The following is a 17,967-nucleotide window of genomic DNA, read 5'->3' as shown; positions in this document are numbered from 1 at the left end:
GATTAGCAGTTTAAAGTAAAGTCCTGTACTGTAAAATATGTTCAGGTGATTACCATCATCACCAACACAAATAACAAAATTATATACATTTTTCAATTTAATTTTCTTTTGTCTCCAGACACCTATTGTGTCTTAAGCCAATACAGATCCAAAGCCAAAGGCAAATGACACACATCCATCAGCATCTAATTTTTATGAGCATTGAGAAGATGGGATGGAGAGAATCCTTCACCATGGCTAAATACTACAAATACACATGGTTTGTTAAAGTCCTACTATTTATCTGTTCTGAAAGTTGTATTCAAAATCATTTTTTCATGAAAGAAAAACCAAGTGTTCCAAAACTGACCCCCAAAAAAGCAACTGTAAAAAAGAAATAATCTTTTAAGGATCAGGCACTGATCCCACAATACTGTCAAATAATTTGCTAAGACTGTATTACTGTTATTCTTCTCTTCCTTACTATTTTTATTTATTTATTTTTATTTATTCATTTGTCCAATACACAAATACATAGGAAGAAAAATAGACATGTAGTAATATATAGAAGGGTAAAGTGAACTTAGAGGAGAGGATATAAGAAAGAAAGAAAATATATATGATAAATGAGAGAAAGGAAAGACAATTGGACAGGGGACGAAAGGCACACCAGTGCACTTATGCACGCCCGTTACTGGCCTCTTAGGAACCTGAAGAGGTCAATCATGGAGAGTCTAAGGGAGAAATGTTGGGGGTTAGGGGTTGACACAATTGAGTCCGGTAATGAGTTCCACGCTTCGATAACTCTATTGTTGAAATCATATTTTTTACAGTCAAGTTTGGAGCGGTTCGTATTAAATTTGAATCTGTTGCGTGCTCTTGTGTTGTTGCGGTTGAAGCTGAAGTAGTCATTGACCAGTCGGACGTTGCAGCACTAGTATCTTTCTCTTCCCACTTCCCATTACTATAACCATGTCACTTGTATCTTTCAATTATATTGCTTTTATTTCCTAGTATGATTTGATAGCTTATTAGTATCCTTGACTATCGTAAGACCCTGTCTTATATTTTTTTTGAATCCTAAAATAAGCCCTTGGCCTTATTGCCATGCATTCAAAAGCCCTATTAAGTTTATTATCAGGGGATGTCTTATTTTGAGGGAAACAAGGTAAGTGTTGTATCTTTTTATTCCTAATGAATGTATTTTATTCTCCGTATGTACATTGAGAGCATAAACACCTAAGATGAATTCTATTCTATTCTATTCCATTCCATTCCATTCCATCCCATCCCATTCTATTCTATTCTCCAAGTGAGGAACATAGTATTAGAAGAAAAAGTATAAATAAACTGCACTTTTTCAGGTTTTATTTCCCACATGGTTGATTTCAGTCTATTCCATAAATGAAGACAAAATAGGAAAGTCATGGAAATCAAAACGATTCAAGAAATTAGACAGGTCCTGCAATATATGACCAAATGAAATGAAGAGTATTAGAATTGCAAATGGTGGGAATGCAATTCCATCGGACTGAAATTACTTACGAGCGAGACTGACTAGGAGGAGCCATGTTGAAAGGCAACGTTCTAGGGGATGATGTTGTTTCAGTGGAGATTGTGGCAATGAGATGGTCTCCTGGCTTGTAATAGTTCCATGGCTTTTCTCCATCCCGGATCTCAAAATTCAGTGGGCATTTTATTCTAAACTTCTCAGTGAATGACTGAGACACCAGCAGCATTAGAAGCAGAAGATCCATAATGTATAGGACTGAAACAATCTCCTTTCTGTTTTCAAACAAGAATAAGAAAAGGAATGAAAAAAAATCAAACACCCTCACTTTCAGACAGAGACAAACCAGTCTCCACCTAGAAAGGAGAGAAATCTTTGCCTATCCAAAAACTTCTGCTGTAGAGAGAGTGAACTATGACATTTATCTTTTTCTGGTGAAAGATCCTTTTCTTGTTACTTTAGTCTGATATTAATATCAAAGACAGTCACTTTAGCAGATGGTCTCAAAGATCAGTACAATAATAATTACAGTGATAAGTAACAACTCCTCTGGGGATTTTGAAGTTCTTCCAAGATTGCATGTACAGAAGGTCAGCTGGAGAATAGCATGGAAGTAATTGAAAAGTCACAAATATACCCCTGGAGGTGTTGTAGTCCTTCCTGTCAGGACATGCTCAGAAAGTGATAGGGGAGGAAAATAGTTCAACACCCAAGGAAATGACTTCTTCTGTTTTTCATTGTGATGTTTGGTCTACAGAGACTGCTGAAAAAAGTTTCCTATGGAGTTTGTGAAACTCTGTATTGAGGACATAATTCTAACAGATGAACAGAGTTGGAAGGGACCTTGTAGATCATCTAGTCCAACCCCTTGCTCAACCAAGACCCTACACCATTTCTGACAAATGTCAGTCCAATCTGTTCTTGAAAGGCTCAAGTGATGATGCTCTCAAAACCTGAAGGCAACTTCTGTTCTATGTCAGATAGTTCCTCCTTATTTCTAGGTTGAATCTCTCCTCAGTCAGTTTCCATCCATTATTTCTCGTCTGTCTTTCGGGTGCATTGGGAAATACTTGACTTCGCCTTTTCTATGGCAGCTCTTCAAATATTGAAACACTGCTATCGTGTCTCCTCTGGTCCTTCTCTTCACTAGACTAGCCATGCCCAGTTCCTGAAACTGTTCTTCATATGTTCTAGTCTCCAGTCCCCTAATCATCCTGGTTGCTCTCATCTCTAGAGAGGAGTATGATCAAATCTAGTACGATCTTGACATCTTTTTTGTAGTATGGTGACCAAAACTGGATGCAGCACTCAAGGTGTGCTCTAACTAAAGCTTTACAGAGTGGTATTAGTACCTTCCTAGACCTAGATTGTATCCCTGTATTAATGCAGTTTAGGATTGTACTGGCTTTTTTGGCTGCAGTTGCACACTGCTGGCTCATATTTATAACTATATAAGTATATACCTATAGTACCTAGACTTATACGTATATCCGCAAGATGTTGAAGACCTATCTATGTCGCCAGGCATGGGGGGGGGGGGAATAACTACCACTTTTTTTCCTGATTGTAATATATGAGAATGGTATGATTGTGCAGTAATGGTTGCTTTTAATATCTATGGGTTTTAAATCTCGTTTTTAACTCTATTGGATTTGTATTCTGTGTATTGTATTGTTGTTGCTGTGAGCCGCCCCAAGGGGCGGCATAGAAATCTAATAAATCTTAATTTTAATCTTACTATTATTATTATTATTATTATTATTATTATTATTATTATTATTATTATTATTATTATTATGTCAATACAACACAGCAAACAAGATCACTATGCTGGATTTCGCATTTTATCACCAGTCAGGTGCTTCCCAAGCACCTAGAACTGCGTGATGTAGCAGCAAATTATCTTTGCTGATCCCAGTAAAGCGGCCTTTTGCAATTGACAGATGGAGATTTTGTCAATTCCAATGGTTTTCAAATGTCAGCTGAGATCCTTTGGCACTGTGCCCAGCGTGCGAAGTACTACTGGGACCATTTTCACTGGCTTCTGCCAGAGTTGATTTTTAGATCTTCGTATTTCACTAATTTCTCTAGCTGCTTCTCCTCAATTCTGCTGTCTCATGGGATTGTGATGTCAATGATCCATGCTTTCTTTTTCTCCACAATCAGGATGTCTGGTGTCTTATGCTTCAGAATTCGGTCAGTCTGAAGTCGGAAGTCCCACAGTAGTTTTGCTTGCTCATTTTCGACCACTTTTTCGGGCTTATGATCCCACCAGTTCTTTGCCACTGATGGATGGTAGTTCCGGCACAAGTTCCAGTGGATCATCTGTGCCACAGCATCATGTCTATGCTTGTAGTCAGTCTGTGCGATCTTTTTGCAGCAGCTGAGTATGTTATTGATTGTTTCATCTGTTTCTTTACAGAGTCTGCACTTTGGATCATCTGTTGATTTTTCAATTCTGGCTTTGACAGCATTTGTTCTAATGGCCTGTTCTTGTGCTGCCAGTATTAGTCCTTCTGTCTCCTTTTTGAGTGTTCCACTTGTAAGCCATGAGTAGGTCTTTTCTTTATCCACTTTGCCTTCAATCTTCTCCAAGAACTGGCCATGCAATGTTTTGTTCCACCAACTGCCCATACGACATTGACTTACAGTTTTTGTGTACTGGTCCTTAGTTTGCTTCACCTTGAGAAGCTTCCTATTGTTGACCTCCATCAACGCTGATTCTTTGCTCTCCTTCACATAGTCAGCTAATGCATGCTTCTCTTCTTCCACTGTCTGCTTCACTTGCAAAAGTCCTCTGCCACCTATTTTCCTTGGTAAATACAACCTGTAAACATCACTGTGGGGGTGTAGTGCATGATGGAACATCATCATCATCATCATTATTATTATTACATTTAAAATACTACATATTTTTGTTAGTGTCTCTGACATTATTTGAACTGCTGCTACACAATTTCATGACATTTTCTCCTCTTTTTTCTGAGGAAATTTTCTGATCCTTGTTTTAGAAAAGACTGAATGGAATTCAGATAATAAATTTGACTTCTTGTATATGGAAGAGCTGTTTTTAGTGGTTTTGTCTTAAATCACCCTGGGCTATGCTCCAACTGGCTGATTTTTATCAACCCACAATCATCAATTTAATTTGTTGCTTGGGAACAAATTAGGATCTATTCCCTAGCATACAAATGAATTTGGATTTATATGCTGCCCCTACTCTGAGTCCTCAGAGAGGGGTGGTATACAAATCAAATATAATAAATAAACGAACAAACAAACAAATAAAAAGAAACAAACAAATGACTGAATAAATAAAATATCAGATTTAACTTATGCCGTCTCTTAGTGCTCAGAGAGCATTCAATATATAACTAGCCAAGAAACCCTGGGTATCCTTCACATTGACTTAGCAGATACACTTGATGATGCCCAGATGCAGCATGAGAATGCAGTTGTGCTGTCCTGATTCTATTATTAGCGGAGACTGTGGTGGTCAGGAAGTATTTCATGCTTGGAGAATTATTTGGGATGAGAGATTTGGATGTGAATGACTGCACCTCTCTGCTGTTCATTAATTCATTTTTTCAGGCTTCCTATTATATGAGCCAAGGTGGCCCAGTGGGTAAAGTGCAGTACTGGAGGCCACTAAAGCTCACTGTTAGATCTGCAGGTCAGCGGTTCAAATCTCATCACCGGCTCAAGGTTGACTCAGCCTTCCATCCTTCCGAGGTGGGTAAAATGAGGACCTGGATTGTTGGGCAATATGTTGGCTCTGTTAAAAAGTGCTATTGTAAGCCTCGCCGAGTCCAAGGAGAAGGGCGGCATAAAAAAATCAAATGAAATAAATAAAAATTAAATAAAATTAAATTAAAATAAATGAGCTCTCCACCTCAAGAAACAAGCTAATGATCAGATGGCTTTTTGTAAGAAAAATTCCCCAGACCAAGAGAATAAAAGCTAAAAAACTTTATTAACCACATGATATATATATATATCATAGAAACATATATCAATCATAACATAAAGATCTTAAAGATGCCAGCATGGTCATACAGTATCATACAGCGACCAAACGAAGTCACGGGAAAAATATCCGTGAACCTCAAAACGTAAAGTACCTAACTTCAAGAATCATCTTATATAGAATTTTCATGTCTGGTTTACACCCCCTTCTTCCTGTCCATATATGGGGTTGTCTTGCATCCAATTTCATCATAGTTCCTCGGAACTCTCTAAATTAATCCATCAAGTTGTTTCTCTGCCTTTATGAATGTTTCTTGGCCTACAAAATAGGATTTCTTCATCTCTGATACAGGATGTAAACATGTTTTTGTACATTTTTGCTTTTTTGGCAAGGTCCGCTCTCCAAAAGGTCGGAAGTTTAGTACTCTAATAAGTGTGTTTTGTATCTATCTAGGCCTTAGATGCCTAGATTCTATAGATAATTCTCACACTTTTCTATATGCATGTATCAAAGTTGAGCTTATGTTGCTTAGCTGATATGGGTGGCTATAGAAATTGGAAGAATGGATGAAGACTAGCAATTACACACCTGACTCATTCATTAGAGCCAACTTTAGGTCAATGAAACATATGTATCCAATCTTTATTTTTAAAGGCAGGGCTGTCAAACCCGTGGCTCATGGTCCAGATGTGTTACATGCTGGTCACACCCATGTCTGGTTTAGCAAAGGGGGAAAAGTCCCAATATGTCACATGACACTGCTGTGACGAAGCAAATTTGACACCCTGGTTTTCAGGGAAAAGAGATCTTACGGGCTCTTTACAGGCTGTTTCCCAACAGCAAAATTGTCCTCCTCCCTTGTGGATTAGTGGAAAACCAAGCCTCCAAATATATGTAAATGAGAGAGTGAGCCTGGGCCAAGAGTAGGCTCCTCCCAGATAAGACCGGACTGCCCAAACCAATAGTGATTCACTGGTGCTCTGTCAGGCTCTCTGGTAGAATCCTCCCAAAAATTCACAGATACAAATTTCAGACACACACACATTTGAAAATTCAAAACAATGTTCTTTATAATGAAAATTCACTTAAACCAAGCCCTCTGTTGGTATAGCAAAGAGCACTCGTCTCCAAACAAACTGGTAATTTGTACAAGTCCCTTATCAGTTCTGTGATACTTAGCTTGCAGCTGTGAGGCAATTCACAGTCCTTCTTTCACAAAGTGAAACACATTTTGCTCTGGTTTAGTTTCAAAGCGGGGAAAAATCAGCACACAAAAGCTCAAAGTCAGTAAAGCAGGCACGAAACACAATGATCAGATAATCCTCCACAATGGCCAAACCCACAGGCTGCTCTTTATAGCAGCCTCACTAATTACCACAGCCCCACCCAACCACAGGTGGTCTCATTTTCTTTGATAATACTCTCTCAGTTGTTGTTGCCTATGCATCGCTCTCCGCATGCGTGGCTGTATCATTAACTCTTGTTCTGAATCCAAGGAGGAGCTAGATAATTGATCTCCTTCTGAGCTGTCTGCCATACTCTCCTCCTCCCTGTCACTCATATCTTCTTGGTCAGAGGAGCCTTCATCAGCAGACTCTGTGTCAGAAATGGAATCTTATTCTTGTAAGAAATAAAAAAATGTAACGAGAACAATGGCACAGACATTTTTATGACATATTATATTATATAAACATGTAATGTATTTTTTGCTTGTCAAGCTTTTCTTCTGTTCTCATAAACAGAATATGTTTGTGCTTAGAGAGGAAATGTTTATGCTGCTGAAATGTGAGAAAGGGACCTGCTGATCATTAGGTAGATGAAGTGGGCAGATGTCAGAATAATGAATAGTTTTTGGGAATTTGCAAGTTGGAAAACACCAGAATAAGATGCTAAGATGTTACATAAAGGACAGTGAACAGTGGAGTAGGAGGAACAAAGTTTTTATTTACCAAAGACATGATTTTGTATTTATATGCTGTACTCAAATAATGATGTTGCCTCTTATGTTATAGAGACATCATAAGTCTATGTTCATTTGAAGACCTATTGAAAAAGAGAAATATAATAAACTATTTTTTATTGTTCCTTCGGACCCCTCTATATTTCCTTGATGGACTTTTCTCACACTCTGTAAACTGCTTAGAGAGGGCTGTAAAGCACCACGAAGAAGTATATAAGTCTAAGCACTATTGTTATTGCTATCTCCAAAGTTTGGACTCCATCCGTGACTTTTCCTTCATTGCCAGTATCCAAATTATAGAGATTTAGCTGTAGTCTTGGAGCTAATTCCCTAAAGACTTTTATACAATCTTTCAGAAGAGTCAATTTAAAGAAACCCCATGCACATCAGTAATATGTGTTTTCACCATGACTTTACACCAAAAGCCTTGTGGACTGGTCTATGGCATTGAAAATCCATGGGTGAATGAATGAGTCTGGAGGGATGAAAATTTTTGTTCAGGCAGGAGGACTTCAGAAATGAACCCTAGGCTGAATTATTTCTGAAAGGAAAAAAAGGAAAAGCTTTCTTCCAATTGTTGTTTTTACACTTGCTGGGAATCACATATAGGGCTGGAGGCTCCATCAGAAACACATCATGCTGCTGCTTCTGCTGCTTCTGTTTCCACAGAAAGCCTGGGGGATGCTCAAAGCCAAGTGCTCCCTAATGCTGCTAAGGGATGAAGTAGACCCAAAGCATCATTACAGACCAGGAGAACTTTCCATCAGTGGCATCATTTCGGCAACTCAGGCTAAATTTGAAACCAAAGCTTTCAAAAAACCTCCTGTGACTCCAGTATTTATGTAAGTCAGTCTTCCATTACTGAATTAGAAACATAGAAGATTGATGGCAGAAAAATACCCCATGGTCCATCTAGTCTGTCCTAGTATTATTGCCTGTATTTTATCTTAGGATGGATATATGTTTATCCCAGGCATATTTAAATTCAGTTACTGTGGATTTACCAACCATGTCAGCTCTAAGTTTGTTCCAAGCATCTACTACTCTTTCAGTAAAATAATATTTTCTCACGTTGCTTGTTATCTTTTCCCCAACTAACCTCAGATTGTGCCCCCTTGTTCTTGTGTTCACTTTCCTATTAAAAACACTTCCCTCCTGAATCTTATTTAACTCTTGAACATATTTAAATGTTTTGATCATGTTCCCCCCTTCCCTTCTGTCCTTTAGACTATACAGATTGAGTTCAGTAAGTCTTTCCTGATAAGTTTTATGCTTAGGACCTTCCACCATTTTTGTAGCCCATCTTTGGACCCTTTCAATATTATCAATATCTTGTTGTAGGTGAGATCTCCAGAACTGAACACAGTGTTCCAAATGTGGTCTCATGAGTGCTCTATACAGCGGGATCACAATCTCCCTCTTCCTGCTTGTTATACCTCTAGCTATGCTGCCAAGCATTCTATTTGCTTTCCCTACCACCTGACTGTTCACCCATTTTGAGACTGTCAGAAATCACTATTATAATTATAAGAACAACTTTATTTCTGAATTATTGAAACAACTGTAGTTAGGCATTGTGGCATTTAATCTTAAGGATCTATTTTGGATCCTGCAGCTGATATGCCTCCTTAAGACAGGTTAGAAGTATTTTTTGTAAACAGAAATTTATTTATTTATTTATTTATTTATTCATTCATTCATTCATTCATTCATTTATTTATTAGATTTGTATGCCGCCCCACTCTGTAAACTCAGGGCGGCTTAAATTAAACATCATTTCATTTATTACCATATTTAATACATTATTCTCACAGGATAAAAGCAACACAATGTTGGAAAATTCTATCCTTCCTTTTTGCCATCCAGGAGATTAACCAGGATTTCCATTACTTGCCAAACATCACTCTGGGCTACAATATATATGAAAATTATTTCAGTCCAAGAAAGACTTCAGATGCCTTACTGGACTTACTTTCAGATGGGCAGGCCAATGTTCCCAATTACAGCTGTGGGAGACAGAGAAATACAGTGGCTGTTCTTGAAGGGGCTGAGACTGGCTTCTCCATCCAGATAACATCCATGTTCGGCATCTACAAAATCCCACAGGTACGTCTTTGCTGGGAAGACCGTATTAAATCGTTCAGCTTTCAGTCAGAAATGCCTCTTTGTAAATAAAAACAAGACTCTTAATATGGAAATGATTCATGATTACATTAGAGTAGAATTCTTTATTAGCCATGTGTGATTAGACACAGAAGGAATTTGTTTTTGGTGCATATGCTGTCAGTGTACATCAAAAGAAAAGTATATATTCATCAAGAATCATAAGGCAGAAAAGTTAAAGATAATCATAGGGTACAAATAAGCAATCAAATCATACTGGGAAACAATCAATATAAATCGTAAAGATGCAAGCAATAAAGTTACAGTCATACTGCAGTGCTCTCTACATGGGGCTACCTTTAAAGAGTGTTTGGAAACTCCAGATCGCACAGAATGCGGCCGCGACAGCTATCGTGGGGCTCCCTAGATTTGCCCACGTCTCGTCAACACTCCGCAGCCTGCATTGGTTGCCGATTAGTTTCCGGTCATAGTTTAAAGTGTTGGTAATGACCTATAAAGCCCTACATGGCATCGGACCAGAATACCTTCGGAACTGTCTTCTGCCGCACGAATCCAGCGATCAATTAGGTCCCATAGAGTTGGCCTTCTTCGGGTCCCATCGACTAAACAATGTTGTCTGGCAGGCCCCAGGGGAAGAGCCTTCTCTGTGGCAGCTCTGGCCCTCTGGAATCAACTCCCCCCTGGAGATCAGAACTGCTCCCACACTCCTTGCCTTTTGTAAGTTACTGAAGACCCACCTATGTCGTCAGGCATGGGGAAATTGAGTCTTTGGATTTATATTATTTATGTATGGTATGTGTTGTATAGTTTTAATAATGGGTTTTAGATGTTTTTTTAAATGTATTAGATTTGTTTACATTTTTGTTATTGTTGTGAGCCGCTCCGAGTCCGGAGAGGGGCGGCATACAAATCTAATAAATTATTATTACTATTACTATTACTATTATTATTATTGGAAGGTGATGGGTGATAGGAACAATGAGAAGATTAATAGTAATAGTAATGCAGACAGTGAATAGTTTGACAGTGTTAAGGGAATTATTTGTTTAGCAGAATGATTCTGTTGGGGGGAAGCTGTGCTTGTGCCTATTTATTTATTTATTTATTTTGTCAAGTACGTATTGGTGGTATACAGAGATATATTTATATACATGATACTAGTAAAAGAGAAACATTAGGACAGGGGACGGAAGGCAATCTGGTGCACTTATGCACACACCTTACTGACCTCATAGGAATCGGGAGAGGTCAACAGTGGATAGTCTAAGGGTAAGGTTTTAGGGGTTAGGTGATGATACCACAGAGTCTTTCTGGTGTGCAGTGCTCTATAGCTTCATTTTGAGGGTAGAAGTTGAAAGACTTTAGGTTCAGGATGTGAGGGGTCTGTAAATATTTTCACAGCTCTCTTTTTGACTCATGCAAAATACACATCCTCAATGGAAGATGATCATTTAGGATGATGGTTTGGTTATGCAAAAGTAGACCAGGTGTAAAGCAAACATATCCCACTCTGATGGTTCTGATGGTTTACTTTACTTTAGTCCCTTTTACTTCCTTTTCAGATAAGTTACAATTTTGTTTCCCAGATTCTGAGGGACAAAACTGGGTTTCCTTTCTTCTACCCAATGCTCCCTGCTGAAGGATTCCAGTATTCAGGGATAGTCAAGTTGCTCCTCCATTTCAGGTGGACTTTGGTTGGTCTGCTTGCTCCAGACAATTACCAGGGGCATAAATTCATAACAACAGTGACTTCTATGCTCATAAGGAGTGGCATCTGTCCAGTTATATCACAGGACTTTCCACCAGCTCTACAAAACATCTTCATAGATTATCATGCATATCACCAATGGAGACAAGTAGCTGTCTTTCTTTACGCTGCAGAGATTGACTCTATCAGTTCAGGGTTAGCAATTCTACATCTTGTACATAAAAGAATAAAGGATTCTGCTGCAGGAAAAGTCCTGGTGATACCAGTGCTCTGGGATGTTAAAATGGTATTAATGGAGCAAGGGTTTCCCTTGGAATTCATTCAAAGCATATTTCTTTTGTTTTGAAGATAAATCAAAGGTCAAAATGCGATGTCCATAATAAGCAGTTTTATTCTTACATGAGACACCTTGCCAAAAGGTTATTTATGTGCTCCTACACCAAAAATTCCTTTTCTGTGAAGGTCTGGAGACGCTGCAGAGAAAGACAAGGACTATTAGCAGTGCATCAAAAGGTGAAGGATCTGGTCTTGTGCATTGACAGTCATTTCATTTACAACACTATCTGGGCTGTGGCACGGGCCTTACATGCAGCCTATGTGTCCAGATCCAAGAGGACAAAGGTGGGAGATGATAAGAGCTTGGAAACTCCAAGGCTGAAGGCCTGGCAGGTATTTCTTTGCTGTTCTATGCATCTCTCCTGCAGCCAAGGATTTATTTTGTAATTATCAAAATTTAAAAAGTAATTTATTCAAAAGAGGAGGAACCTCCCCCAACTTTCCATTCCTTTCCTTTTGCAGTCCCTTCCCACCTTCCCCATTGTTTGCAACATAGACTTTTAAATTGGTTTTCCAATTCAACAATATACTTTTTAGCCATCCTTTCCCTCATTTGATCAAAGATCATTTAATGTCTCTCTTTTTAAGAAGAAGCAGATCAATCAAGAGATGACAGTCCACTACTATCAAAATAGGCTTCCTAGGTTTTTTTTAAAAAGTTTTTTATTTATACTTCAATTAAAAACAAACAAACCAAAAAAACCCAAAAAGAGTTGGACATGATATGATATTCCAGTTAACACATTTTCATCGAGTTATTCATCTTCTTAAAATACAATTATTTATCTCTATATAGGTATAGTTCCATTTTATGTACAGTACTAAATCCATCTTCCTTATTTGCTAATATAAAAATATATACCTCTCCAATTTATCGCTAAATCATAATCCCAACATCCCCCTTTGATTCCCACCAATAATATATCCATTTTTTGTGCAAAAGCCAATCTGGCAGCAGTCAAAATGTGTAACATTGAATATATTGTTCCCTTATAGTATTTGTCTATAATAATACCCAATAAAAAGAATTCAGGTTATAGTTCTCGCTTCCTAGCTTGATAACATGACAATTGACATGACAAAATGACAATTGTATTTTCTTTCTGAGGGTGTGTTGTGTGAGAGAAACAGTTTAACAAGAACGCTGGCCCTACACTGTGTGAGACATTATTGGTAATAATTACTATAGGTCACAGTGTAACAGGTTTTTTTGAGATTAACAAGTGATGCCCATAACTACGCATGTCGCACATTTAGCTCTTATTAAAAGTGGACAGTTTTGTTGGTCAAGGAAAACTTGGACAGTGCTCAATCAGATCTGAGTTAGCCATGGCGAATACCAAGTTTGGAAAGATAAATAGGAGCTGGTTAATAATTCCAAGTGTGACTATGCGAATATCCCACAAACTTTACATCATATTGCAAAAGAAAGCAGAAATTCTCTGGATCTTTGCATCATGTCTGAATCTGAGATAAATTCTGAGCTGACAGAGGGTGGGAGAGTGACTGTTGGCTGTGGAGGAAACTGTGCAAGGGCAAAGCAGGACAAAGGTTGAACAAGGGAGAGGGGGTTCAGATGAAGACAAGGCCCACCCCCCTCCTTATCCTAGGACATGCAGGGAAGAATTCTCCCTCCTGCAACACTAGCGCAAATGTATCCTAGATTAAAGCCATATTGTTGGAGATGTAAATAAAATATGGGAACCTATTATCATATATGGTGGACCTGTCCATTCATCAAGAAATTTTGGACCAAAATACAAAAATGGATAATGGATATAATCAAAGTCAAAATAAATAAGAAACCAGAAGCATTTCTTCTAGGAATCATAGATCAAAACCTGGACCAAGATAAATATTACCTAACGATGCACATATTAACGGCAGCCAGAATGGCAGTAGCTCAAACCTGGAAACAACCTACCCTACCAGATGACTCATTGATAATTTTAAAAATCATGGACTGCACGGAGGCAGATGCCTTAACACTAAAATTAAGAAACAAAGATTCCATTTACTATAAATTTTTGTTATTATTGGTTTAGGAGAAGGAAAGAGAGTTAAAATTACAATATGACTACATTTGAATTAATATTACTAGAATTTTGGAATTATAAAAATAAGTATGTATTTGTGTAATATATATTTAGAGTGATGATTTTTAGGATCTTAAGTATGAATATATAATTAGAATCAGGAGGTAGAAATAATAATTGATTTATAGGTAGAAATTAATAACCAAAATAATTAACCTGGGTGCCAATTGTATTGCCAGAATTTAAATGAACAGAAAGGAGTGATAGAATGAGTTTTTATAGTGATTAATACATGAATATATATCTTCCCTCCTTCCGTGATTTAAGTTTATATTTATTGTTATTTGTGTGTTTTTCTTTTTTCTTTATTGGTGTTGTTGTGTTCTTTGATTTATTTCATTTTTGTATTTTTGGTTGTTTGTAAATATGTTTATTTATGATTTGTTAATGTTTTTAAAGAATTTCAATAAAAAAACATTTAAAAAAAAGAAAGGCCCCCAATTCCCTTTGATCAGAGGATCAAGGTGCTTTCGGGTTGAAAGGGTTAGGGTTAGGGTATGCCCAGTTGGGGTGTCTTTCATGTTCCCTGGCAAGAGGAAGGACAAGATATTGATCCCACCTCACAGCTGCTCTTGGGTCTCAAACCTCCTTGCTAACCTCCTGCCCAGCATTTTAACATCTTGAGCCACCGTGCTCCTTTGTCCAATGACTACACAATCTAGATACCCAGCTATAGGTTTAGTCACTGCAATAACTGCTCATGTATCATTTAATTTCATTCATAATTTTATTCATCACCCATATGGTAGGTTTTTAAATTAATGCATTGCTTCGGTGTTTTATATTTGATACCATGTTTTCCTAAAAATAAGACATCCCCTGATAATAAACCCAACTGGGCTTTTGAGTGCATGGCAATAAGGCCAAGCGCTTATTTCGGGGTTAAAAAAAAAATACAAGACAGGGTCTTATTTTGGAGTACACATGGTAGGTTACTGTTATGATTCAAATGTTGATGTATTATTTCCTGAATAGTGAAAGTGAATGTGATGCTTTCATTTCTTTCTCATCAATAAAAGGGATTTTGAAACAGAAGTGTGGATATCCTATATAAAGATTCCCATTTTCTCTTCCGTTCCAGTTTCACCCATTTCTTGAAAAATCTAAATTTTACAATAAATCCATAGATGGAGTGTCACTGGATGAGAAGGGAGACCTCACGGCAGACCTGGACATTGTCAACTGGCTGCAGCACAACAGATCAATTACCAAAGTGATGATGGGAAGCCTAGAAAAACAGGGATCCCTGGTTTTTAAATTTATGGTCAATCCAAAGGGTATGACAGAGATGGATAAAATGAACAAGGTGGGATAAATCTTCATTTCAATCTTACTCTTACTAACAGAATTGCTTCCTTTGGAAAGAAAATGATTTTGAAAATCATCTGTAGGCGAGGCAGCAAATGACAAATATATAATCAGCCATTTATTGAAATTATTCATAATCTCCACACTATTATTATAATATTTAGGGGTAGTGATTTCTGACAGTCTCAAAATGGGTGAGCAGTGTGGTCGGGCGGTAGGAAAACCAAGTAGGATGCTTGGCTGCATAGGTAGAGGTATAACAAGCAGGAAGAGGGAGATTGTGATCCCCTTATATAGAGCGCTGGTGAAACCACATTTGGAGTACTGTGTTCAGTTCTGGAGACCTCACCTACAAAAAGATATTGACAAAATTGAACGGGTCCAAAGACGGGCTACAAGAATGGTGGAAGGTCTTAAGCATAAAACGTATCAGGAAAGACTTAATGAACTCAATCTGTATAGTCTGGAGGACAGAAGGAAAAGGGGGGACATGATCGAAACATTTAAATATGTTAAAGGGTTAAATAAGGTTCAGAAGGGAAGTGTTTTTAATAGGAAAGTGAACACAAGAACAAGGCGGCACAATCTGAAGTTAGTTGGGGGAAAGATCAAAAGCAACATGAGAAAATATTATTTTACTGAAAGAGTAGTAGATCCTTGGAACAAACTTCCAGCAGACGTGGTTGGTAAATCCACAGTAACTGAATTTAAACATGCCTGGGATAAACATATATCCATTGTAATATAAAATACAGGAAATAGTATAAGGGCAGACTGGATGGACCATGAGGTTTTTTTCTGCCGTCAGTCTTCTATGTTTCTATGTTTCTATATTATATAATATAATATTATTTACTTACTTGTTTGTTTCTTTGTTTATTGGATTTATATGCCACCCCTCTCCCCTCTTTATTAATTATTCATTAATAAGTCCTCTACCATCCTCTGGAGTCCATTTAAACTCACACTGACTTCTTCAGTGACTCCATCCATCCACCTCATTCTCTGTCACATTGTTCTTCTTTTGCCCTCAATCTTTCCCAGCATTAGTTTCTTCTCCTGTGAGTCCTTCCTTCGCATTAGGTGCCCAAACTATTTTCAGGATCGGCTATTCTAAAGAACAGTCAGGATAGAATGCAGTATTGCAGGCTAATTCTGCCAACTCCCCGCTGTTTGATCCTGACCGACTCAAGATTGATTCAGATTTCCATCCTTCTGAGGTTGATAAGATGAGGACCCAGATTGTTGTGGGCCAATACGCTTACTCTGAGTTGTGGTTATTTATTTTATTTATTTATTTATTTATTTATTACTTAGATTTGTATGCCGCCCCTCTCCGAAGACTCGGGGCGGCTCACAACATGTAGAAACAAATCATAAGTAGACAGACAAATTTAAAATATTAAGTATTTAAAAAACCCCAGTTGGCCCATTTTTTGCCCTTCCCAAGCCTCCATATGTGCCCTATACTTACCTGCATCCAAAAGGTGTTACTCTTGCCCTTTTTCAGACGCAGAAGAATGCAGAAAATGTCCAGCAGATCAGCATCCAAACAACAACAAAACTCGTTGTATCCCTAAGATTAAGACTTTCCTGTCCTATCAAGAAAAAATGGGGTTCATCCTGATTTCAGTTGCCCTGTTTCTGTCTTTAATCACAAGCTTTGTTTTGGAAACCTTCATCAGATTCCAAAAAACTCCCATAGTCAAAGCCAACAATCGAGATCTTTCTTACATCCTTCTTTTTTGTCTCCTATTTTCCTTCTTCACCCCATTCTTATTCATTGGTCAGCCAAGGAGAATCACCTGCCTTCTTCGACAAATGGCCTTCAGCATCATCTTCTCTGCTGCCATTTCTGCTGTCTTGGCCAAAACTATCACAGTGGTGCTAGCCTTCTGGGCCACAAAACCAGGGAATAATGTTCAGAGATGGCTTGGAAAGAGTTTTGCCAACTCCATTATACTCTTTTGCTCTGGTCCCCAAATGGTCCTCTGCAGCATCTGGTTGAGCACTTTTCCTCCCTTCCCTGAGACTGACATGCACTCGCAGTCTGGAGAAATCGTTCTACAGTGCAATGAAGGTGCTGACGCCATGTTTTATGGGGCCCTTAGTTACATGGGCTTCCTGGCTGCCATCTGCTTCACAGTGGCTTTTCTAGCCAGGAATCTCCCTGGGGCCTTTAATGAAGCCAAGTTAATCACCTTCAGCATGCTGGTCTTCTGCAGTGTCTGGGTGTCCTTTGTACCCACCTACCTGAGCACCAAAGGAAAATACATGGTGGCTGTGCAAGTCTTCTCCATTTTGGCCTCCAATGCAGGACTTCTAGGCTGCATCTTCATCCCAAAGTGTTTCATTATTTTCTTCAGACCAGATCTCAATACAAAAGAACATTTGATGTCAAAATGAAATAGAAATATGACTTTTGTGTGGGTATGTTCCAAAATAACAGTTAATAATTATGACAACCTTTGATATTTTGATGAGCTACCTCCTCCCCCACCCACCCACCATAAAAAACCAACCAGCAAGTCCATGTTTTTCAAGTTGGTGGAAAAAGAGCATTGCTTTATAATATATATCGCTTCTTTTTTTCTTTTTGCAATCAGGTCTTCAGAAAAGTATGTGAATAAATAATAATGCTTCTCAACACCTTTGTGTTTGTGCAAGACACAAATGATTTGAATCTCAAACTAGTGCTTTGCCTCTATACTCAGCAGACTGAATAAAATATGGACTCTGTCTAGTCATCTCTAATTCCACTTTCATCAACTTTGTTTAATGAACACCCCAGCTTGAGATACTGCACTCCATCAAATGTAAGTGAGAAGACTCTGGTCCAAGCTTCTTTGTACTTGCCATTTAATCAGGGTGTGATCTCACCCTAGCAACATGGTGGTGGAAATCCCCTTCAACTCTTCACACTTCCTCATCCGAATCAACCGAAGATAATGGAGATTGGCTTCCTGGGCTGTGTGCCAA

At 38.2% G+C, this 17,967-nt stretch overlaps 1 protein-coding gene across 1 annotated transcript; it reads left to right on the top strand.

Moving 5' to 3' along the window:
- The first annotated feature begins 7,823 nt into the window (after nucleotides 1-7,823).
- Nucleotides 7,824-17,394, top strand: LOC139159188 (vomeronasal type-2 receptor 26-like). Its single transcript, XM_070736540.1, has 7 exons — nucleotides 7,824-7,877; nucleotides 8,086-8,250; nucleotides 9,283-9,522; nucleotides 11,103-11,534; nucleotides 11,711-11,917; nucleotides 14,762-14,957; nucleotides 16,499-17,394. Exons 1-7 carry the CDS (start codon nucleotides 7,824-7,826, stop codon nucleotides 17,392-17,394), a joined length of 2,190 nt encoding a protein of 729 aa, XP_070592641.1.
- Nucleotides 17,395-17,967: the final 573 nt, after the last annotated feature.

Source organism: Erythrolamprus reginae, chromosome 2 (assembly GCF_031021105.1).
Source record: "Erythrolamprus reginae isolate rEryReg1 chromosome 2, rEryReg1.hap1, whole genome shotgun sequence".
NCBI classification, from domain to species: Eukaryota; Metazoa; Chordata; class Lepidosauria; order Squamata; family Dipsadidae; genus Erythrolamprus; species Erythrolamprus reginae.
The sequence above is the reverse complement of the archived record's forward strand: the minus strand, read 5'-3'. Positions and strand labels throughout refer to the sequence as shown.